This window comes from Echinops telfairi, unplaced genomic scaffold (assembly GCF_000313985.2).
Source record: "Echinops telfairi isolate 266 unplaced genomic scaffold, ASM31398v2 ScPeMD7_7469;HRSCAF=8507_0, whole genome shotgun sequence".
NCBI classification, from domain to species: domain Eukaryota; kingdom Metazoa; phylum Chordata; class Mammalia; order Afrosoricida; family Tenrecidae; genus Echinops; species Echinops telfairi.
In genome coordinates this window covers 53,970,430-53,996,061 of record NW_022111372.1, presented here as the reverse complement: position 1 = coordinate 53,996,061, position 25,632 = coordinate 53,970,430, and the positions used below count along the sequence as shown (strand labels likewise).

Genomic DNA, 25,632 nt, shown 5'->3' with positions numbered 1-25,632 from the left:
AAGCCTTATTGGGGAAGACAAACATCGAAGGAGTCCTTTGCCCATATCAAAGATGGCGACCCGCTGCGCTCACTTGGAGTGGGGGTGGAGGGGCGGGTTCCAGGCGCCGGGACTCACTGGGCGAGGCGTAGACGGAAGGGGCGTCTCCCAAGGTAACTTTTCGACCTTCCTGGGCGGAAACCTATGGCTCAGGGGTGTGACCTAACACAGATCCTAACTGCTCATTGGTCGTCCGGCCGGTGGGTGGGGCGCCGCCCGTACTCCACCCCGCCCTCCTCGAACCGGAAGTGTCTCTAGGTCTTTCCAGCTGGTTGTCATTTCACTCGGCTCGGTCCTGAGGAGAAGGACTCAGCCGCGGCTGCGGGACCCGGGCACCGGGAGGCGGTGGCGGCGGCGGCGGCGGCGGCGGTAGCGGCAGCAGCGGCGGCAGCAGAGGAAGAAGAGGAGGAGGAAGGAAAGGAAAACAAGAGCCAGGCGGAGTCCGCAGCGAGGACCGCGGGGCCGGGGAAAAAGAGACGGCGCCGGCGGCGGCCCAACAACCGTGAGGAGAAACAAAAGCCTTCCAAATTATAGTTTTGTTAAGAAATTGGGGGGGAAAGAGAGAGAGCCAGCGAAGAGGGGAGGCCCTTCTCCTTTAGCGGACCACCGCAGTGGGGTTTCCCTCCCCCTGTTCTTTCCTCTTTTTCGCCTCTGCGGAGAATCGAACTGAGGGAACTGAACAAACCGCCCCTGGGTCCCATGAGGGACACACACCCCGAAGCCGCAGCGAGGGGAAGAGGCAGAGACCGCAGGATCGACCAGGTCGCCCCTTTGGTCCCCGCGCCCCCGGGCCGCCAGCTCGCCCTCGCCGGGTCTCGCTAAACCCTCCGTGATCGCGACCCCCCCACGAGGGAGAAACGGGTATTTCCAGCCCATTTCATGGGGGAGAGGAGGCCGGGGGGAGCCCAGGAACAGCGAGCGCAGCAGGATCTGCACCCGGAGCCTCGGGAACAGCCTCAGAGACCCCCCCTTGCACCCCGCGAAGGAGCAAAAACAGGACCAGGAACAGCAGAAACCTCCCTGCAATCAGCCCTCCATTAGTCAACGCTGATTCCCTCCCCCGCAACCCGAGATTCACCTCCCACCCCAGATCGCCTAATATAATCTATATAGATAATATATAATATATAATGTTCTTAAATTATTCCTGATTTTTTAAAACCAAGCTGCCAAGAAAAGAACGTATTCCTCCCCCTGAGCCCTGTTCTAATTTTTATGTGAATCTAAACTGCTGAGGAAGACCATATGTGATTGTTAAATTATATATATAAATATATTTTTACTCCGCGCAAGGCTTATTCTTCTACATCCATAGATGATTGAGAAGCTGTGTTTTTGTCATTCATGTGTATTTTCCTTTGGAAAAAGAAAGCGCCTATTTTACTAACCAAAGACTTGATTTCTACCCTCTTCATTTTTTCTTCCTTCCTAGAAATAAGCCCTATTGGATTCATGTCAAGGTTTTAAAAGGTTGGGTTTTTTCCCTCCCCTTCAGTTTTTCTTTTGTCGTTGTTGGTTTTTCAGAGACCAGAAATTCCAAATCAGAATTATTTAGGGTGGGGATAAGCTTCGATCTTTGAGCTAGCTATAAGACGTTTCAAGCAAAAAGAGCAACTTAAAATTTTTGCATCGAAGAAGAAAGAGGCGTGAGACATCAGGTTGTCCTTTTTTTTATCATAAGATTCTGATCCTAAAGATAATAAATGGGGGATTACGGGTTTGGAGTGCTAGTGCAAAGCAATACTGGGAATAAATCTGCGTTTCCAGTCAGATTCCATCCACATCTGCAGCCTCCACACCATCACCAAAATGCCACCCCCAGCCCTGCTGCTTTTATAAATAATAACACAGCTGCCAATGGCAGCAGTGCTGGGTCAGCTTGGCTCTTTCCTGCTCCGGCTACCCATAACATTCAAGATGAGATCTTGGGGTCCGAAAAAGCCAAAAGTCAGCAACAGGAACAGCAGGACCCTCTAGAGAAGCAGCAGCTCTCCCCTAGTGCAGGCCAGGAAGCTGGAATACTGCCTGAAACAGAAAAGGCAAAATCGGAAGAAAATGCTGGGGACAATTCTTCGGAAAATGGCAACGGGAAGGAGAAAATACGAATGGAATCGCCAGTGTTGACAGGGTTTGATTATCAAGAAGCCACAGGGCTCGGGACTTCAACCCAACCCTTGACATCTAGTGCTTCGTCTCTTACTGGGTTCAGTAACTGGTCTGCAGCGATAGCACCTTCTTCCTCTACAATAATCAATGAAGATGCAAGTTTCTTTCATCAGGGAGGGGTCCCTGCTGCTTCAGCGAATAACGGTGCTCTGTTGTTTCAAAATTTCCCCCATCACGTCAGCCCTGGCTTTGGAGGCAGCTTCTCCCCTCAGATCGGGCCCCTGTCGCAGCACCACCCTCATCACCCTCATTTCCAGCATCATCACAGCCAGCATCAGCAGCAAAGGAGGTCGCCTGCCAGTCCCCATCCCCCGCCGTTCACACACAGAAATGCTGCTTTTAACCAGCTGCCTCATTTGGCGAATAATCTGAACAAACCCCCCTCTCCATGGAGCAGCTATCAGAGCCCCTCTCCGACTCCGTCTTCTTCCTGGAGCCCAGGGGGTGGTGGATATGGTGGCTGGGGAGGCTCCCAAGGCCGAGACCACCGCAGAGGTCTGAACGGAGGAATAACGCCCCTGAACTCCATCTCACCTTTGAAGAAGAATTTTGCAAGCAATCATATTCAGCTCCAGAAGTATGCGCGGCCCAGCTCTGCCTTTGCTCCCAAATCCTGGATGGAAGACAGCTTGAACAGAGCTGACAACATTTTTCCTTTTCCGGTAAGATTGTGTTCCTTTAATAGATTTAGATGAATTAAGCACCAACCATGGTGTAATAAGCATTTACCTAAGAGATTTTGAAATGCCCAATGTTCAGATCTGAGCTCTTTTAATCTGAGATAAAATAATCTCAGACATTATTTTATCAGCAGAGGAGAGTAATTTGGAACAAACTGTTCACCTGTCTCTGTGACAGTTTTCTAATTGTAGCCATCATTTTAATGAATTCATTATAATTATGAATACCAGGTAGCTAGTGATGGTCTTACTATTAACTAACTGTTATACCTCTCAACTGAGGAGTCAAGGATAGGTATTTTTCTTCTTACTTAGGTGAGAGTAAGTAATATGTGGATACGGATATATTTCATTCAGGAAACTCTTGACCTTTCTCTGCCCATACACAGTAACCATGAAACCAGATAAAGTGCAGTTCTTTCTCTGCTGTAAGGAAAACCATTACTGGTTGCATTTTAAAGCTCTAGGATGTTGTAGTCTGAACACTCAATTGATCCATCCAGCAATATCTCCAACTGCTCTGCAAATTCTGGTTAGTCTTGTGTTAATTAACAAGGGCTAGCAGTGAGATAGAGACAATCTGAACGCTTTCTTCTTGCACATGCATTTGTTTTTTAATACGACACAATGACACTTTTGATCCCAGCCTGACTCTTATGGGGTCTTTCACCTATTTAATTTTTCAGTGTTCACTCTAAGGGTGTAGGAAAGCAAACCAGGACTAAAAATAGATCCAGGCAAAGATCACTTGTCTTTCTCGCTACAAAACACTTCGAACACAGTGATCACATTAGCCATTAGTACTGTATCTGTAACAGAAAACAGGATTTACAGCCTGCCACCTAAACACATTTAGTGAAAGTTTTAAATTATAGAAGCATGATATTCAGAAACAAATTTTAATAAAATAATTCCCAAATATAATACCTTCCCTTATCACTGGGTTCAAGATTATTCACATATTGAGAATCTCTGTTTCTGCTCCATAAACATGGATAAAAGGAATGTTGAGATTGACCATGCAATTAAATTAAAAATTTTATCATTGATTTTAATTCATTGTATATAACCAAACTACAGGGAACAACTACTTAAAAATCAGTCTGATACACATTTCAAGTTAAAATAAATACTGATTAAATTAATTATCTCGTGTAAGTTATCTCCATTTATGTATATTCTCTTAATTCTGGCTGGAGTCAACATCGTTGAGTGTTTTTGAATGACTGAGCAGCCAGTTGCCTTGATAGACACAAGATAAAGAGAATTTCATAGTTAATTGAACATCAGATGTCTTACTACATGTGTGTACTTTGAGGGTATAATGATTTATATGGGTTGAGTTGGTTTATATAGTTATGGCCATAATAACATTGAACCAGTCCTCACAACAACCCTGTAAGGTAAGTATTATTATTATTTTTGTTTTGCAATTGAGGACTTCAATATCAGAAAGATGTAATAATTTGCCCAAGAATACGCATACTCAATTAAAACACACACACACACACACACACACACACACAAGAGAATTGAAAATATTTTACAATTGTGTATATATGATCCCCTGGGTGGTGCAAATGGTTACACCCTCCATTCACTAATGCAAAGGTTGGTGGTTTGACTCCTCCCAGAAACACCCAGAAAGATAGACCTGGTGATTTGCTTCCCCAAAGTCAGTCTTGAAAGCCCTGTGGAACTCTTTCACTCTGCACCTAGGGGGTTCCCATGAGTTGGCACGGCTTGGAAACTACTAACAACAGCCAACACAATGTATATTCATGCACACATTGTACATATACACATGTATACATGTGCTTCAGCTAGAGGCTTTTAGAAATCTTTCTACAAAGCCTGAAACGTATTACAAAGTAGTTGCAATGTTCTCAAATATGATCCACAGAGTTAAATATTTCCACTGGTAAATTGCCTACGTGAATCACATATTTGCTAAGAGACTCTTATGCCATTCTAAGGAGCTAAGTATCTGTTGTTTAACTTAAGGAATCAAGTGAAATGCTTAGGCTGTATCTTAAAATACTTGGTTAAATTCAGTTTTATTTTTCCCCCTTTTCTAATAATAGACCTAAGTAACAAAACCTTAGGTTTTGCTTTTAGAAAAGGTTTTTTATTGAAACCAAACGTCAAATATTCTTTAATGATTAGGTGAGAAAGCCCATTTAAGACATTGGCAGTCCCATGAATCCTATTTCTCTAAAGCTGCATGTGGCAGTTCTTTGAACATAAATTTAAGGGAGATTTAGTGCAAAAATGACTTATGAATTATTTATAGATTGTTCATTTTAAGACTAAAATGGCACTCCATACATTTTAACTGGGTCAACCAGAGCTCAGCGTTGAGCACACTCTCCGTATTTAACTGCTATAAACAGACAGAATGAAGCCATGTGAACTCGGGGTCTGTGTCCATGCTCAGGTATGACTGACTTTTGCATTTGGACAAAAATATCATTTCAGATAATAAAATGTACTGATAGGCACACCATTGGGAGTGTTTTGTAGTTGCTGATTTTTTCCCCTTGAAGCTCATGTGCTCAATATCTTTCTGATCTGAGAGTTTCTATATAGTATAAGCTGATTTATGAAATAATAGCTGGACTAAGATTGAAGTTAAAAGATGTTGCTAGAAACTAGCTCTTCCATTAGAATTGCTCTGGGTTCTGCTGAGGATGGATAAAAGAGGGGTCAGTGTACCTGATGCAAACATGGTAGAATTAGGCCGAAAGTTGCTAGTTTTTCATTCTTGTCTCTCTCCTCAATGCTGGAAATGTGTGTGTGGTGGTGGTGGGTGCGGGGTGGGGCAGTGGGGAAGGGGGTGGAGCTGTGGTGGTGGTGGTGTTGAAAGTCACAAGAGAAATAAGTGATATGAAAAAACCTCTTGTGACAACAAATTCCTAATGATCCTGAAGAAAATCCTGAGATATAAGTAAGCTGGTTACTGTGGTGCTTACTTACATGAATGTAGTTCTTGTATGTGCGTGTCTATGTTTGAACAGTAATTCTTTTGAATTCATTTTTGGCAAAGAGATACTTTTTGAGTTGCTATCAATGACTTGGTTAAATTTGATAGGGGAAAAAAATGAGAAAGAACATTTATTTGAGTAGAAGCCAGGAGGCCTAGTTTATAGGCTTGACTCAATCAGTATCATAGTATTTGGGAGCCTCAGTTTTTTTTTATAGCATGTAGAAGGGGGATGATTTCAGTAATCTCTCAAAATCTTAATGACCCTTATGCAACATACTGTAAAACTGAGTTGAATGGTTATAACCACATCCTTTTTCCTAAAGATTGTATTTTACTTTAAAATATTACCATAAAGCCCTATCGGTTTTAGAAAAGAAATTGTATAGATGCTAGCAATGCAGTTGCTATTTAAAACTATATCTCAGATGTTACAGAGAGGTCTTGAAATATATTGCAGAAATACAGGACAGAGTTTACATGGCTACATTGTAATATTGGCGTGCAATGCAAGCAAAGACTATTGGTGTGGTATTGCTATAAAACTCCAAACCAGAATCACTGCCATTAAATCAGTGCTGAGTCTTAGCAACCCTATGCATGCATATAAGCACACACACATATATGTACATATACACGTTTCTACATATATATGAGATGATTTACATGAGCTAATTAATTTAATCAGTATTTTAACTTGAAACGTGTATCAGACTGATTTTTAAGTAGTTGTTCCCTGTAGCTTGGTTATATATAATGAATTAAAATCAATGATAAAATTTTTAATTTAATTGCATGGCCAATCTCAACATTCCTTTTATCCATGTTTTTGGAGCAGGAACAGAGATTCTCAATATGTGAATAATCTTGAACGCAGTGATAAGGGAAGGTATTATATTTGGGGATTATTTTATTAAAATTTGCTTCTGAATATCATGCTTCTATAATTTAAAACTTTCACTAAATGTGTTTAGGCGGCAGGCTGTAAATCCTGTTTTCTGTTACAAATGCAGTAATAATGACTAATGCTATCACCGTATTTGAAGTGTTTTGCGTCTATTAGCTTATTTAATTCTTTATACAATTCTTACAGGTAGAGATTATTATTATCCCCATTATTGCTTACGCATAAGGTGTGACATTTAACTGTTCTATTGCAGTGCCTCTTCACTTAGACATCCTCTGGCTGAGAGGGATCTGGGGGCAATACTTCCCCCAAAGCATGTAAAGTGAGAGGAAAAGTTTATGTGAACAAAATGATCAAAAGCTGATTGTGATACAGTTTTGAAAGTGGAAAATAGTAGGTTGCATTTGCTTATATTTAAAATGCCAAAGTTCTATCATAGTCGAGTGTTTTTTTTTTGTTTTTTTTTTTAAGTTTGAGTGCAGATGAGAAACTTTCAGAAGGTCCATGGAAACATTCCATTTTCTTTTAACTCCGGTTCCTCGTGAGCTTTCTGAAGCCCCTTCGTTTTACGTCCCAGGTACTGAACTGGATGTGTTCCCATGTTACCCTCTCAGCCTTTTCTCCACCCTGTGAGGTTGGTATTGTGGCCTTGGGTTCTAAACAAAGAAGCCAAGTCTGTTATTCATGTGACTAAAGGAATGGTTTGACCCTTCCATTAAGAGGGAAAAAAACCTCTCTCCAGTCAGACGTATCCTGAAATTCTTATGTCGACACCAAATTATACGTTGGGACACCTGCCAATAATTACATTTGACCAGAGTTCTTCTTTGGAGGGATGCTTAAATTTTCTTCTGTCCTTACAGGAAAGCAAAGTAAAACTACCTGGTATACATGCTGACACATTCTTATCTACAGCCCAATTATGCTATCATCTCCATTAGCTAAGAACTAGTAAGCAGGGGGGAGGGGGAGGACAAAATCTGTAAGTCACAAAGACTCCTGAAACTTGATTGATAAAGAACCGCTTTAGGACGTCACACGGAGCCCATGTCTGTTTTCTTTAGATACAGTCACGGCCAATTTGTTAAGTGTCTTAACCAGGACCTTGGTGCATGTCACTTGGATAGCACTTCTTTAGTTGTCAGCTTATTGCTTATTAAAATTATATATATTTGTAAACAGAAAATTCTTGCATCGCTTCAGTTCTAAAGGCCATAGTGAATTATTAAAATGATCTAAAATGCTACCTTATTGAATATGTTTTTCCTTAAAAAAATGTGGTTGCATTTTGAATAGGAGACATCTTTTTTGATTTTGCGTTTACTTATTTTAGGAGAAGCTACTTTTTAACTTTTAAGTATGGGTTGGATAGCTATCACAGAATTGACATATTGGAACAACTTTGGGAAATGATCTCTTCCTCTGGTAGTAGGAAGCCATTTAACTAGGTTTAGTTGCTTTTCTGATGGAATAGAAACCTGGGTGGGGTAGTTTTTAAAATGATTTTTTTATTGTGTTCAAAGGAGAATCTGATCAACTCATTGCTCCAACATCATTCAGGAAAAAACTGTTTATTGAAAGCCTATGAAAGATGCTGCTTAGTTAATGAGTTTTAGCTTTTGAGAGTAATCATTATTGGTATTCATGATAAAGGAATAGAAAGAGTAATCTTAAACTCCATAAGTGCCAGTTTTGAATTTTACAATTAAATGTATTTTTATATAACTTTTCTCTACCTCACTATAATGAAAATAAGTATAAAGGTTCACCTACTTTTCAGCACCATATTGGTTCTAGATTTTGTTCTCATCACAGAAAATGATGTATGCATAATGTTTATCTCTTTGAGAAAGGGATCCTAGAACATGAACATGGTTTTAATTCTCTTGACAAAAACTCATATGTAACTGTTCAAAGGCACCTCACAGAAACTGAAATAAAGCATTTGCCTTGATAAATTTAGACCAATCTATAATTGCTACCTTCAAATTTAGTGTAGAGTTTTATCACATTTTATATCATTGAACTGGAATGAATTCTCATTCCTAATTTTCAGAAAATACTTACTGGCTAGAAAGACAAAGGTGTAGATCTTTATTTTAACCAGTTTCTGAAGGTGAAACACAAATAGTTACCTCGCAAGGTCAAAGATGTAATAGTTCTGAAACCTATTTAGCAGCATGACCTTGACCAAAAGAAGGCAGTGGCACATCAAGTTAATGCTTAACTCGGAGGGTTGTCGTGACGTGCCTTAAGTGTGTGGCTATGTTAGGCAGCCGACACTTTTTTTGGAGAACAGTCCCTGGAGTAGGACATCATGCTCGGGTAAAGTAGAGGGTCAGCAAAACGAGAGACAGATCCTCAACTGGACTGAGAACGCGGCTGCAACAGTGTGCTCAGAGAGACATTTGAGGATGACTCAGGACCTGGCAGCACTGTATTCCATTGTCCGTAGAGTTGGAAGTAACTTGATGGCACCTACAACACAACAAAATTGGGTAAAATTGTGAACTTCTAATTAGTCGTTAGTATCATTTTGAGAGAGAAAGGTGGAACATTCTACTTTTGTAAAGAGTTACAGTCTCAGAAACCCACAGTCACTGTTCCGTGCTCCACAGGGTTGCTGTGAGTCAGGATCACATTGATAGCAGTGACGTTGAGTATCATTTATGTTATGTGTGCTTTCCTTCTGAGAATACACCCTTGGAATAAGTTAGATACAACCAGGACACATTGTATGTAACTTATTTGTATGTACCAGAATGATCAGTTTTCTTGAAGAGAGGTTTTATAATTATACAGATGGGTTCTCATACTTGAAGTTTCATCAGCTTTGGCAGCCTGGGTATTTATTATTATTTTCGAAGACTTTGTCCATACTTATCTTAAGAAATTTAGAACTGTCATTTGACTTTTATGTTGCAGTTTGTCTCTAAGACTTTAGTACATTTATACAGCACACATTTATTCTGCACCTGCTGTGTAGTGGACAGAGCCCTGGTGGGGTAGTGGCTATGAGAAGGGCTGCTAACAGCATGGTTAGCAGTTCAAAATCATCATCTACTCTGTGGGAAATAGATGAGGCTTTCTACTCCCATGAAGAGTTCCAGTCTTTGAAACCAACAGAAGCAGTTCTACCCTGCCCCTTAGGGTTGCTATGAGTCAGAATCAACTCAATGGCAGTGAGTGAGATGTAATGGACCACATACGGGACTAGGTATCTCTTAAAAATGTATTTGACTGGACTTATTTTGATCTTATATACTGTTTGAGTCATACCACACATTTTCCTCTTAAACCTTGAAAACCATCAACTGGCACAGTGGTTTAATTTGATTTTTATTCATGAGCTATTTAAATACTAAGACAAACTAACAGATTCAACTTTATAACAAAAATATGTAAATTATATTTTTATTGATACACTGAAAAGTATACACTGGCACAAGCTACCTTATACATGTGTACCCAACATGTACATATTCAAGTTCTGTGACAAAATGGTACAGGAACTGGTAAACTGCACTTGTGAGTAACAGAATTCAGGTCCTATACTGAGTTTCCATTAGTCCCTCAGTTATGTACGTTTTAAGGGATCCGCAGTGGTGCTGTGGTTATGCATTGAGTTGCTAATTGAAGGCGACAGTTCAAAACCACCAACCTGCAGCCAGCTGGAAATAGATAATACTCTGATAGAGTCTTGGAAACCCACACGGGCAGTTCTACCTTGTTTTGTAGGGTCATTATGAGTCATAATCGACTCAATGAGTTTGGTTTGGATTTTTTATTTTTTTTATGTGTATTTTAAAGCCATACTTCTATTTAAAATACAATGCAATATGCTTTAATAATCTTGCGTATTTTCTTGAGGAATGCATCTAATTAGTGAGATCATTGTGCAAGTTAGCAAAATAGCTGCTATTATTTAATGTCCATATAACTCCCCTTAAGAAAGATAAATGCTGACTGCCGGCACTGATGCTCAGAAAAATCTTCTAATTGTCGCAGTGAATTCAGGTGGCCTAGGGCAGCTGTTCTGCCTGCCTTATCTTTCACTTTCTCAAATTTTTTGCCTGGTCTTTTTGAAGATAAAATAAGATTCAAGTAGTCCTTCAGTTATAACCTATGAGTTATTACAAACCATACTTACAACCTTAGCTCTATCAGCTTTGCTTTCCTTTTGTACAGGAATATCTCACCATTGTAATCTGCTGATGCTGTCGTTCTCTTACCAGCCCCTGAAGACAAATGCAGATTGAGTTTCTAAAGATACTGATAATAAGAAAATACATTAAGACTAGAGGGGGAAAGTGCAATTCGATTTCATGTCAGAACCAGTTAACAGAGATGTCAGAACTGAGCTCTGCTCTACTTCGGGGGCTGCCTGAATCTATAATATTTGGTTTCCTAGAGAGGCTGTTATGAGAAAATAAGTCTTCAAATGAATTATCCAAAATCTCACAAATGCACAGTTTCTTAAAAAGTAAGGATCAGTAAATAACCTGTGAATGGTAATGGGGCTTAATTTTTAACATTGGATTCTCACTTAGAAGATAAGGTCACTATTTAAATGATTGTGGGAATCAAGTTACAATGAAGCTCCCTTTTCTCAAACACTCCTGAAAAGTTAGTGACTGAATTTCAACTGGTGAAGTCTTTTCTCTTGGGTAAACATTTTCCCCTACTCTTTTAAAAAAAAATTATTATGAAGAATGTAAATATGCAGTAGTAGACAAAATGGCATAGTGAGCCCCTTATACATGTCACCTGGCTTCAGCAGTGATTAGCTCACTGATAATCCTCTTCCATCTGTACACCCAAGCACTCTCTCCTCTTTCATATTTTCTTGAAGAAGTTCCCAGATACCACATCATTTCACCTGTAGATAGTTCCCTGTGTGTCTCTCAAAGATAAGGAATCTTTTTCTTTGTTGTCTTCTTTAAGAATATTTTTAAAAGTATTTTTCCAGTTAACTTTGAAAGACTCGATAGTGAGAAACTGAAATAGGGTCCACATTTTTGTCGCTCCGGCTCACCGTGTTCCACCACTCCAAGTGGTACTTAGCTCAAAGAGAACCACTGTTGGTCTGAGCTCCTCCCCTCTGGCTGTGGCTGAGGGGCTGGCGGCCACCAAGGCCACCAGATACCAAAAAGAGAAAGAAATCGAACTGAAGGCCCCAAGCCAAAAACTAGTGGCCGAAAAAATGAGGAGGAGAATACACTGCTTCCTCCTCTCATTTCAGTCTTGCTCTTGGCTCTGGCTTCTGGGGACATGGGGGTTGGTCTTCTTGAAGGTAGAATGGAAGAATAGGACAGGGCCAAGAGCTGCTGGGTTGTATTACGGTTGTTTTGGTATGTAAGGGCTTGGGCTTGGGGGGGGGCCTTCAGACTGCATCACTTGCACTCATTCAACCACACATGTCTAATGCTGTCTTTGGACCATGTCAGGAGTCCAGGTGATGTGTGCACTGTGAGATGTGCACTGGGCTCTTAACCGAAAAATTGGTAGTTGAAACCCACCAGTTGCTCGCTCCCTGAGGGAAAGGGTATGCTCCTGTAGAGCTTTACAGTCTTGCAAACCTACTCTGCAGGGTCACTATGAGTTGGGATCCACTGGATGGTGATGGATATGGATGAACTATTTACATGAAGGTCAACATGATTCTTCTGCCTAAGGGTGCAGTCTGGTGACCTTTTGTATTGTGCTGCGTATTGAGGATTATCATCAGGAGACTGGAGTGCTGTGGAAGTGACGGTGTAGATGTGGGAGCTTTGAGGCCCCAGCAAGACTAAAGCCAGGGACAGGCTGCTGTGTGAAATTGCTGTCCAGGTTCAAAGAGCCCTAGTAGGGTAGCCGGTTACATGTTGGGCTCCTTCCTAACTGCAAGGTCAGCAGTGCGAAACCACCAGCTGCTCAGAGGGGGGAAGATGAGGCTTTCTACTCCAGTGAAGACCCCCAAACCCCACAGGGACAGCTGTACACTGTCTTATATGGTCACTAGAAATCAGAATTGACTTGATGGCAGTGAATTTGGGGTTTGGTGAGTTAAGGCTCCGAAGAGAAGAGATGTCAAGAGTCTCGGAGATTAGTCTCAGTTTCAGACCAAAGATGATGCATTTGGGCAGATTAGCATTCCCTGACAGACCAGGAGAGAAGAAACTGACAGCCAGTAAGCTGCCAAAGCTAAAGTGTGTGTGTTGGGAGGGGACCGACTCTTCATGGCCTCATTCCTCAGGGCTGAGCTTTAGTACGAGCTTCCTACTGCCCTTCAAACTAAGGGCCTCTTGTTCTTGAGTAGTTTGTTAGGAGAAGTCTTACGTAGCTTTATAGAAAAATCATTTTATTTCAATGATGTCTTACAGTTTGGGGCTCATTTTGATTATCTATGGAAAATAGCCCATAGGAAATAACTCAAAAATTCAAAACTGTCAAGTCAGTTCTGCCTCCACAACCCTATAGGACAGAGTAGAACTGCCCCTGTGGGTCCAAAATTAGAGGTCTTTATTTCAGTAGGAGAACTATGGAATTAGTCAGGTGAACTAATAATGGCTCATTTGAAATGTTAGGGTTGGGCCTTTTTGTCATTGCACTACAGGGAGAAGGTACAGAAGAAGGCATGTGTGTTGAATGGGTCCTCTTCTGATTCACCACCCATGCCATCTGGCTTATTCTGACTCATAGGGACCCTGTAGGACAGAGTAGAACTGCCCCTGTGGGTTGCTGAGGCTGTCTGTCTTTACAGGAGCCACGTCTTTCTCGAGTGGAGTGGACTGGTAGGGTTGAATTGCAGTTAGCAGCTTTGCTGTTAGCAGCCTAACCTATGTAACCCACTAGGCCAGCAGTGCACCTGCACCACCCTTTAAGGGGTACTGTTATCTCCATTTAGCTGAGGAAACCAAGATTCTGAGATACTGCAGTGCCGCCATCACTTGTGTAGAAAGTGGTGATTTGAACTCAGGGTTTGTAATAGATTTTAATCATTTTTCTCTGCCCTGCAAAATTAGAAGAAAAGAGGTCCATTGATCCAGGGACCTGGATCAAGCATGCCATCTCATTTGGTTTTTAGTGAAGGTAAGTGGTGACAAGAAATGTATATCACCTTAAGGATTTCTACTGGCCCAAGTAAATTGTGGCTTATTTAGCAAAGGTGAAATGAAAGGAAATTTTCTCTTCTCAAAGGCTTTCTGGAGAGTTCTGATTTGTCAGAGTAGGAATTAAATGGAGCTTTTGCCCGGAATCAGGGTCAAACACTAAAGACGTTTTGTGTTATAGTTTTATCACTCTATTGTGGAGCATTTGGTAGCCTAAAATCTTTACCCTCTTTAAAGAGATTGTAATGAAAGAGTACTGACTGAAGAGGGAACCTGAAGAGAAGGCTGGGATGCTATGCAGCAAGATGCATTGTAGGAACAGGAGAGAACTCCCACTTCAGATGATTTCCCCTGATTCAAACCCTGTCACTTTGCTGTAGTCATGCCATACATAGCCGCAGTGAGAGATTGCATTCCTTGTAGCTGGGAGCAGAATGAAAATTCTACATTCTACAAGGCTCTTTTGAACTTTTTCTGAGCTCCTCTAAAGTCAGACCCCTAAGTTTGAGTCACAGTTCCACAACTTCCTGTGTGACTTTGAGAGCATCAGTTGACTTCTCACAGTGTCATTTGGCTACCATGAGGATGATAATAATAGTACCTACTTCATGTGATGGTCACGAGGGATTTAAGCATGTCAGTGGTACTTGATGCAGGTGAGTGCTGGACAATCCAGAACCTGAGGAGCATGCTCCGTTTTTAAAATGGTGGTGTGGGGATGAGGCATCTAAGATTTACGTACGTGGAGATGAGTGAGTGGAACTCAGTGTCCAGTGGGGGATAATTGTAACAGTGTCACTATCTTGTGGACTATCTGAGGGCCTGGAGAACCCACAGGAGTTGTGTCCTGTTACCTTTAAAGGGATGTGAGGGACACTGGGAAGTGAATCTTGAACATGGACTCCAGAGTCAATTCTGGAAGATTTGTGGCGTTAAATATTATTTAATCCAAGAAGAATATTTATATTTTGGTCAATTTTGGATAAAACTCCCACAGTTACCTTTGACTAATTATAGGCTCTACTGGCATCTCAAGCTTCCTATTTTTATTGGCAGCTCACACACTGGCATACACTTTTTTTCCCCCAACAAAAACATTTTCTGTTCCCTTCTTCCTCAGGGAAAGTTGAAGCCAGAAAGACAAACTTGCAAAGCAGTCTGAAAAATGACAGTCATGGGGTGTGTTTGTACAGAATGGGCAAAGGGTGTGACTAAACTTGGCTCTGATTTTTAATACCATGGCTACATTCAATTAATTACTTTTTGTGTTTTAGAATCAGTCTAATAAAGTTAAAACACACTACCTCAAGTATGAAAAGCCAAGAATCAGTAAAAAGCGTGGTAGTGTTGGGCAGCGTAAAGTATATTTATATGAGAAAATTAAGGCTAAGGAAACTTACTGTCTCTCAGTAAAACATTTAGTTGTGAATTTAAGATAAAATGTGAAATATGAAAGGTTACATAGTTCTTGTCCTTAAAAAGAAGCATATTTTAAACAATAGATTTTGAAATAAATGTGCCTGTGGGTTTTTAATCATGAGTTATTGACAGACATAATGAATTGCTCTTTTGATAGCAGATTTTATAAGAAAATCCATAAAAGTTTAATGACTGGCAGCTATTAATACTTTCTTAAATTTATTAAAATATGAGGACAAACTGTTGAGTAACCATTCTATAAAGGCAAGTGAACAGAGATCAGTGCATACTGTATAAATTTCTGGTAATGTGACTTGAATTCAAAACTCAGTTGTTGGGTCGAGATAATCTTTTAGTTTAATAGCAGATTAGTCTCCAAAATAAACAATATCACCTATGAGAACTGTGCTCTGAAAAAAATTTTTTAAATCAACTATGTGAAACCAAATAGTCCACAAGTAGTTAAAGGGAGGGAGACCAGACTAGGAGGTTAGATTAATGGAAATTTGACAATCAGAATGGAAGAATGGAGAATGTTGGCACATTATACAAATATAACCAATGTCATTGAACAGCATGCATGAAATCTAAACCAGAAAACCAAATCCACTGCCAATAGAGTCGATTCCTACTCAGCTACCATGTGCTCCCACCGATTTTACAGTTAGCGTTTTACTGATAGGCGCTGACACCTATTGAATGGGAACTTAATATGCTCTGTAAGCTTCCTTTAAAAACAATAAAATATATTTTTGAAAAAAAATACTATTTTTGAACAAAATATTATTTTGTTCTTAATAGCAAACCACTTACCTCAAGGACTTTCTCAGTGAGCAAGTCTGTATTCAAGGGACTCCATTAATCTTAATGGGAATTTCGTTCCAAGTTATATGTGTTAGTATTTGGGAGAAGAATACAGGTATCCATTGTTTTTCAAAAGTTCATTTGACACTATTTACATTTATGAAAGACCTACAGCAGTAGCTAACCAGTAGAAATCTGAAGCGGGTTTTCATTTTTAGGAGAGAAAGGTGAGAAGTGAAACTAACATTCAGAGTTTGTTGTGCAACGAGCTATTAAAGAGGCAGTGCTCACCTCAAGAGCAAGAAACGCCTTACTGCAGTGTGCTTCTATCATTCCCGCTTTTACTGTATGCTAGTGCTGTTTTATGTGTTCTCTGGTTGATTTGGTAGGTTATTTTAAAACTTTTCCCATTTAAATTAATGACAATTGCGTCTTCACTTTATGGAAATTTTGCTTCAAGAAAGTTTTCATAGGAACATTCTACTTTCGGATAGCAAGGGAAACCTGTATAGAATATATGGTTTCAACTGGACAGGATTGTTGGTCAACCAAAATCTAAGCTATAAATTATGCCCCCCAAGTGTCTAGTGAAGTTAACCTGTTAAAATGGAATTGCTTAGCTCAATCATTGTCAAAGTTTCCACTTGGACACTTGTTGTTAGGGGCCATTGGGTTGGTAGCAACTCAGAAGGACCCTATGTAACACAGAAACACTTCCCAGTCCTCACAAGTGTCCCAGTGTTGGGTGCCACTGTATCTGTCCATCTCCTTTGTGTTCTTCCCTTTTTCCATTGGACTTCTACTTTACCAAGGATGATGTGTGTAGTAGTTACATAATCTGGTGTCAATCTGAGAGGATTATAAGTGAAGGGGTGGAATCTGGCCGGTCAATCAAGATATAACTAATGAGACCTCCGTGTGGGCATGGCCTCCTGAGAATTTTGGGAAGTCCTGTATTTCCTCCTTGGAGGCAGGAGACACTTCTCTCTCTCGGCTCTCTACCTTGGAGACTCTCTACTGACAACACTCACTCCCTGAAAGATGTTCTACTGACAAGACACATGGCACTATACTGAGAGACCCAGTGCCCTTGGAACTGAAGAAGGCACATGGACCTACCCTAATGCAACCAGACCTCTGGAGCCAGAGAGCCATAACCCCTGCCAGTGCTGGGATGTTTACAACGCCACTGGACCCACAGGACTTCCCATCCACTGGTCTGTGATCTTCCTGCATTCAGTGTCAATGCATGTGTTTCATGAGTCTAAAGTGGACTCTATAGATTGGTATTGGACATATGGACTAATAACGGACTTAGGGACTTGGTCTGGACTGGACTGGGATGTTTTCTCAATATTCAATTGCTCTTGTATATAAAGCTTTTTCTTATATAACATATGAGTATCTTGTCTATGAATTTGTTTCTGTAGTCTACCTGGACTAACAATATGCATATGCAACAATTGTTCTTTCTTTATAACAGTATGTGAGACAGTATCACCATCATCCCTTCTAAGGTGATTTCTGACTATACTTCTTTCAAGACAGACTTGTTTGTTCTTTTGGCAGTTCATGGTACTTTCAGTGTTCTTTACCAACACCGTAATCCAAAGACATCAGTTCTTTCCCCGTCTTTTTTATTATCCAGCTTTCAAATGTATATGAAGAACTTAAAAATAACAGGCTGTGTTCAGGTGCATCTTAGTCCTCAAAATAACATTTTTACTTTATAACACTTTAAAGAGGTCTTTTGCAGTAGATTTGCCCAGTGTAATACATTATTTGATTCTTGACTGCTATTTCCATGAGCACTGACTGTGGACCCAAATACAATGAAATCTTTTATTTGTTAGGTGTACTTTAGAGAAACAAATCCACAGAAACTCATGTATAAGAGAGAGTTTTATATAAAGGTTAAGTGTGCATCAAGAAAACATCCCAACCCAGTGCTGCCCAAGCCCACACGTCCAACATTAACCTATATGTTCAACACCAATCCACAAAGTCCTCCTCCATCTCACAAAACAGAGGCAATGATGCCGACTGTAGGAGGAAAGTTGAGTCAGTGAATGTGTAAGCATCTCAGCACTGTCAGGGGTCTCCACACGGCTGCTCCAGCACCCAGGCCTGCATCGGGGTAGGTCCATGTGGCTTCTCCTCAGAGATGTCTTGCAGGAAGTCAGTCTTGCAAGCTGAAGCAGGGAACTCCTAAGGCAGCTGCACCCTGGTGCGACCATCACAAAGCAAGAGACCTGAGAACTAGAAAGGTGAGGCTCACCGAGCCATTTATCCCTCCACCCTCCAATTAACCCCACATGTGTTTATCGGCCAGGTAGGCACAATAAACTAACTCATTAGGTATAAGAAATCTTGATCCATACTCAGATCCATTGAATGAGACATTTTAGGCACGAGGTCCAGTAATCTGTGTTTTAAAAGACTCTTGTATTCTCAAATGGGAGAGTTACCGGCTTAGATGATCAATATTCTTAGATATACATTAAGAATAGGTACTCATCTATGATACATCCACCTGGATCTTAATTTTTTTTTTAATGATTTTAGCTGTGAAAGAATTTCAATTTAATTGTTCTTCCTAATAGTGCTAGTTCAACAGGTTCACCTGGTTCTTAGGGCTACTTCTGGAATGTTTTAAAAGGACAGTATGCTGATGTGAGACTAATTTTGCCATGGCAGGCAGAATTATCAAGGTGTATAAGTAAAAGGAATAGTTCAAAAGTACTTGTTTTGCCAAAAGGTTATATCAGTTAACTTTGACTTTCATAAGTGACATTGTATGGCTTTTCCTTTAGACCCTGTTTTATGAATTACAAATGACAGAAACAGGCACCAACCAGATATTGACATGTAACAATATATTAACTATACCAACTAAGATTACAAGATTAAGTGAAGTAAGAGTATTGTGATAAAATTTGCATTGCCGAACCTGGGAAAGAAGAAATTATTTTCTTTTGTTATTTTTGGTGCTCTTTTATTTTCATCCCTGCCCACGTATTCTAGAGTTAGAGGCCTGGGTTCAACTTGGGCTCCTTCCACTGATGGTTATTAATCACTCTGAGCTTCTGTGAAGGCGCTCTGGTGGCAGAGTGGGTTACACATTGGACTATGAGGCAGACTTGTCTCGATGGCAGTGAGTAGAGTTTAAACTTCCATTTCTTCATTAGTGAAGTAGGAAACTAACTTGTACTGGCTTCTTGGTAATAAATGAGATTACATATGCAACACATAGAATTTGGTAGATGTTAGCTACTAACTTGATTATCATTACTATGACTACAACTGATAATCCTGTAGTAAACAGTAGACAACCTGGAGATACAGCTGTTGTAGGTCTAATTTTTATGCTACTGTCTTCCTAATGAGGCTAAAGATCATAGGACTTCTCTTTCTCTTCCTACGTTTTTAGTATCTCTAATATCATCCTCTATTACCCTTATACACTTTATGCATTCATTACATGTTATGCAATAAATGAGTGTCCACTCTTTGCAAGACAGTGGCCAGCCCATTCGTGGCCTCCTGGATCCTATAGTTGAGTTGTGTTTATTTGCATGTATGTCTTAGTTAGTGTGATCTTTTGATTGCTATGACCATTACTTTACCCAGGGTTACACCACCTGCTTTAAAGTTAGATTGGGGCGTGCATCCCAACTGATATAAACTGGTGCATTTTCCTTAAGTTCAGTTTTTTTATCACTAAAAGAGGAATAATAAGATCTAACCTGTAAGGTTCGAGGATTAAATAAAGCAGTATTAATGCAATACTGGGGATAATGTCAGGTGCTCAATAAAAGATAGATGCTTAGGACAAGAAACTGGCAACTTTGGCTTAGAACAGATTATATTGTCTGTGTTCTTTTGTTTTAACAGAAATTCTTTGACCTTTTATATAAAATCAGAGCCCTTCCACTCCCCCAAAGACTTGTTTTATGTAGATTACCCACCCCCACCTCCCCACCCTTGGGGGGCTGTGTTTCACATTACCTCTAGCTTAATGAAAATGCAGAGATTGTTCTTTTAACAGTCTAAGGCTTCTTTTTCTTACTACTGTATGTATCATTGACCCCTGCCTTTTGGTGGGAAAAGAATAATGAACTTTGACTCAGAAATCACTATCATTGAGTCAATTCTGACCCAAAAGACAGAGTAGGACTTTCCATGTGGATTTCTGAGACTAACTCTTTTTAGAAAGAGAAAGCCTAACTTTCTCCAGTGGAGAGGCTGGTAGATTCAAACTGCTGATCTTGAGGTTAGCAGCCCAGTGTGTAACTATTACATCATTAGGGCTCCTTGAATTTTGACTAGACATTCTTCCTCACATGTTTGGTTCTTGCCTTTATCATCATCTTCATTGTAATTATAACTGTAAAAATTAGAAGAGCATGAACCGTTTTCAGTAATTGGAAATGTGATTGTAGAACTAGAATACAAATGCCTTTTGGAGCTGGGAGCCAGATATTAGCAATCTTACCAAGCTTTTCATTGGACAGGCTGGGAAAGAGGCCTACAGACTGAAAGTGCCCAACCTCCTATAACATATCAGTGACTGAGTTGGCACTTCCTAGTGTCTAATGTTCATTGCATCAATGTATATGGATCTTCATATTTTGCTCATCAGCTTAAGTTCAGTCAAGGAGAGCTTTCATTTACCATGATTTCTATTTTCCAATTAGTTTGGGAAATGGCTTCTAAGAAAACGGATCAGTGGTTAGGTAAGCTTGAAGAATGAACAATGTCTGGAAATCAGTCTTTGACTTGGCTCTTTAGTTTATGGTTGGAAATGAGAATTGTTTGTGCTGTTAGTGTGCCTTGAGCGTTTGCCTACCACTCCACTTCCTAATGGCATAGACACTTGAAGGTTAATTTTCTCCCCCTGGAATGTCAAAATAAAAAACAAAGAAGCCAAAAAGTAAATCAAGAATGATAAACTTTGGATCTTTTCTGAGACTAGAATGTTTTCTTGACAAATTATGGAACTTTTCAATTCTTCGAATTATCAGTATGGCATAAGAAAGAAAATGTTACATAAACATCAGGTAGTTTGTAATTATATTTGCTAAGGCTGGTGTGTTGTCTTAAGTAGCATTCTCTACTTTATATTAGGCTCTAATTTCCATTGCCATGGCTACATAGAACTCACAGACAAAATGCATGATTAAAGGGCTTATTAAGTTAATAGGTTGGAGTGCACATGAGATATGCTCAGGATCCAGTTGTTCATCTGAGCATGTTTCAAAGCTCCTTCAGGGTTGCTAATCGATGCCCAACCCAAGGGCATTCTTAGCTCAAGCTCTGTGGGTCAGCAAACACAGCTCCCCCAGTTAAGTGCCCAAAGGTACTCCGCTTCACAAGCCAGCCTCTTGCACAAAACCACTCTGCTTTACTCCATGGGCTGGCAAGTCCACTACTCTGTCCCGTGCTCTGGCTCCTGGTCATGCTGCTGCTCTTCTGATGTCATGGCTGCCTTCTGGATCCAGGAGGTTCACTTATGTAGGACTCTCAGATCCAGAGGATGTGCCCCACTCCTGACTCATGCTGGTAATGAGATTCCTCCTTCTGCTTCTCAGAGGGCTCATTTTATACACCGCAGGAAGGCACTCCAGGGGACTCAGGTACTTGCAGGTGAATCCTATCAGTATCTTCCCCCACCTTCTTACCAGACCCGTGCAGAGAAAGATTGTTTGGTAGAATTTAGAGACTTTGTCTAGATGAGCCACATTAATCACTGCCCCTGCAGCTGGGTTGTAGGGGGACTAAAGTAGGCTAGGGTTAGAAAGATAGTGGTACTTGCGTTATTAGACCTAATTTCGTGGTTGTTAGCAGCATCTGTTGAGGTACAGTTTTCTTCCGAAGCCCTGAGAATCCTCTGAGAGTCAATACCAATTGATCTGAGTTTGTAAATTGGTTTGTAAAATGGTGGTGGGGGAGGGAGGCGCACATAGGACCTTCTATGGCTTTCCTGTTACCTTCACCCCCACCCCAATTCTTCTTTAGCTTTTCTTGCATCAATCGTTCCTTACATAGCACATGCTGGGTTCCATAATTCAGGTGTAATGACCACACAGAACTCACAGACAATACAAGGATTTATTAGAGAAGTTAGCAGGTTACCACAGTCAAGATCTGGAACAGTAAAAATATTGTCGTTGATCCACAGCAGCACTTCAACCAGTAGCCAAGTTTCTTTCCAGTACTCTACCTTTCAGGTATATGGTTTCTTGGCCTCTGCCTTTGTGAGCCAGAAAGCCAACCTTCTGCTTATTCTCAGAACTGCTCCTCTGTTCTGTCTTCTGGTCTTTTTGCCTGAGCTTCTGGCTTGGCCTGACTCCTTTGCTATGTCCCATGGTCTCTTTGTCACAGCATCTGATAGCTCTGTTCTTGGCCTCTGCCCCTTCAGCCTGAGATCTCAAACAGGCTCCACTGGTGGCTCATCTTCCAATGATCTTGGGACTTCTTTCCGTGTTCCTGCTTCCAAGATGGCTCTTAAATACACAGCAATGGCTTTGCTGGGAGTGTGGTTTTCTTTCAGCAGAATCATCAGTATGAGAAGACTAGACTTGTAATTTTGTTTACCTTTGTTTCTATCTCACATGCTGTACTGGAATTTAACATTTTCATTTAAGATTTTAGTTTCAGTTCCCTTTGCCAATTAGAAGTAAAAAACAAAGCAAAACACTCAAACTCACTGTCATCAATTTAATGCTGACTCAGCGTGACTCTGGGGGTTTCTGAGACTGTGACTTTACAAGAGTAGAAAGCCCAGTCTTTCTCCCGAGGAGCTGCTGGTGGCCTTGCATTGCTGACTATGCTAATCACAGTCCAAGGAGTAACTACCAAACCACCAGTCAGTGATTATTAATCGGAAGAAATGTTTATGTTCTAGGCAGAATGCTTGGGGCTGCAAAATGTCTTTATAAAATTTTAGTAAGCATTTGGAAACCTATAGGTAAAAAGGAGGCTTATTGCACTTTTCTAGAAACACTTTTTATAAAACAAATCAATGAAAACAAATATTCTGTGCTATATTCTCAATGAACTGTGTCTGCGCTGTGCCTTTGTCATTCAGTGATTGGCAACAATAAGAGTTCCGGAAACTCACAAGGTTGTTTACTACTTTGGTTGTGTTTTTTTTAACTCCCCACCCCTCCCATTACAGTTCTTTTGGCAAAAGAAAACATACAGTTCAGTAGTGGGAAAGAGGAAATATAAAACAAAACTTAAGATAAGGAAGGGGAAGAAATGAAAATACTTTAAACATTTAAAATTGTTTGGAAGAATTCATTCATCCAGTAATTGTACAGCCGTCTATGCGCTTTCCACCTGCCAGGCTCTGGCTGAGGTACAGTGCTACAGATGTGTAGGGCAGTGTTTCTCAGCCCTTTTACTTCATGATTCACATAGGAAAGTATAATATTTTCATTTGGATTCTCTGGCCTTCTGGACAGTCTAGAAAGCTTGAGGTCTGCACATCTAGAACATCTGAGGTACGACCTCGTTCCTGCCCTTGGAACGCTTGCTTGACAGAAGGCAGCCACGTGAACAGAACAGAGAATGATTCACTGGTTCTGCAATTGGTTTTGTGTGGAAGATGGAGACAGTAGATGGCCCAGATAGGGGTGCATTTCATAGCTTGGGGAAAAGAGAAGAAATCCAGGTGTTACAGAATGCAATATTATAACTTTATATTAATTTGTACACCTTGAAGTTATGCCTCAAATCCACTTTGTTTCGAGAAGAATAGTCAGGAGTCTGGTTTAGTTTAGCACCTGAGATAAGGGAGTATAAATGCAGAATAATACTCTCCCCTGCCTTGTGAATACTAATTCTTAGAAAGTTTAATTCTGGCACAATGACCTGTTGAAGAGATGAAGAAACTGGAGGAAAAGAGCAGAAGGATGCTCTGGAGTGAATGTGACTGGTTTAGAGTAGAATGCGTGTTAAGCCATCCTTGCACACCCTCCCTCTCACCCCCACCCCTGGAAAAAACCTTGTAATACCCTGTACTACTTCCATAATTGGATTCTGTTCAACTGTCATTCACCCTTGGATGCTTCAAGCATTCGTATTGTAAAACAATGCATCAGTGAATGTCACTGCATCTCTACGGTGGGGAATGGAGGTCATGGGTGGGCTTTATCTTCAGGGAAACGTAATGATCATATATAAGGTGATAAGTGGTATGGAATTGCAGAGGAGTAATGCCAGGTCGATCAAAAGATGCTCTCAGGTGGAGGAAATGCCCTGTCAACTTTAAGATTCTTAAGTTGGCTAGACAAGTGAAGTGAAATCCTCAACAATTAAGGGGGCAAAAAGAGTGAGGTGATAAAAATTAGGAGGCAAAGTTTGAGGGGTTTTTTTTAGAGTAAAAGCTTGAGTTAAAAATAATATGAAAGAAAACAATTACTATAAAGGAAAGGTGGTAATAGAGGTCTGTTGTCATATTCTTTTGTAGGCTCTATGTCTTTAATACTTGTTATGGGTTGAATTGTAACTCCCAAAATACATGTAGACAAACTGAGCCCTGTACTTGTAAATAGGTGTCCTGGTGGCACAGTGGTTAATGTACGTGACAGCTAACTGAAAACTAGGCAGTTAAAACCCACTAGCTGGGAAAGAGGGCAATTGTTTCTGTAAAGATTGACCGTCTTGGAAACTATGGGAGCATTCTGCACTATCCTGAAGGGTCCACATGAGTTGGAGTGGACTGGACAACTGTGATTTGGGTTGGGTTGAGTGTGGAGATTAATTCCCAAACCCATGGCTATAGAGTCAATTCTGCCTCATAGTGACCCTATGTAAAGTTGGTGAGATTGTGTATCTTATGGGAAAGATAGCCTCATCTTCTTTCCTCAATTGCTACCACTATCAGTTTCAAAACATTTTCTTTCTTCTTGAACTCCTTGATATTGGCTCCCCTTGATCCCCTCCCTCCCCCATCCTACCCCCAGGAACCCTTATTATTATATTATTTATTTATGCCATATCTTACACAATCCAGTGTATCCACTTACCTAACAGGTCAGGATTTGGGCTCAATAACTTCAATTTTTCTCCATTTATCATGATGTTACCTATTGCTCCAGTTGTGAGGATTTAGGTCTTTTCTACATTGAGTTGTAATCCATACTGAAAGCTGGAGTCCTTGATCTTCATCATCCCTCCTCACTATCAGCAAACAAGGTTGTGTCATCTGCATGTTACAGGCTGTTACTAAGCCTTCCTCCAATCCTGATGCCACATTCCTCTTCATATAATCCAGCTTCTCTGATTATTTGCTCTGAATACAGATTGCATTAGTAGGGACTAGGCATTGATTAATGACTGAACACTTTGGTTTCCAGCCAGGCAGGGTTTGGTTTAAGCTGGAAAGACTTTTGGGTGTTGGTCAGTTCCCTCCTATAAGCTTAATAGTGCCTTGGACACAACAAGACAGCCGTGTGTGTGTGTGTGTGTGTGTGTGTGTGTGTGTGTGTGTGTGTGTTAGGCATGAAACAACCTTCTGATCAATGTACCCTTGGG

General features: G+C 40.6%; 1 protein-coding gene across 4 annotated transcripts in view; it reads left to right on the top strand.

The window, feature by feature from the left end:
- The first annotated feature begins 415 nt into the window (after nucleotides 1-415).
- Nucleotides 416-25,632, top strand: part of CPEB4 (cytoplasmic polyadenylation element binding protein 4) — an 80,809-nt gene continuing 55,592 nt past the window's right edge. For all 4 annotated transcript variants that reach the window (XM_004696797.2, XM_004696796.2, XM_013005550.2 and 1 more), the window contains exon 1: nucleotides 416-2,867. In XM_004696797.2, coding sequence (XP_004696854.1) covers nucleotides 1,743-2,867 — 1,125 coding nt within the window. In that variant the 5' untranslated portion in view covers nucleotides 416-1,742. The remainder of the gene's footprint in view (nucleotides 2,868-25,632) is intronic.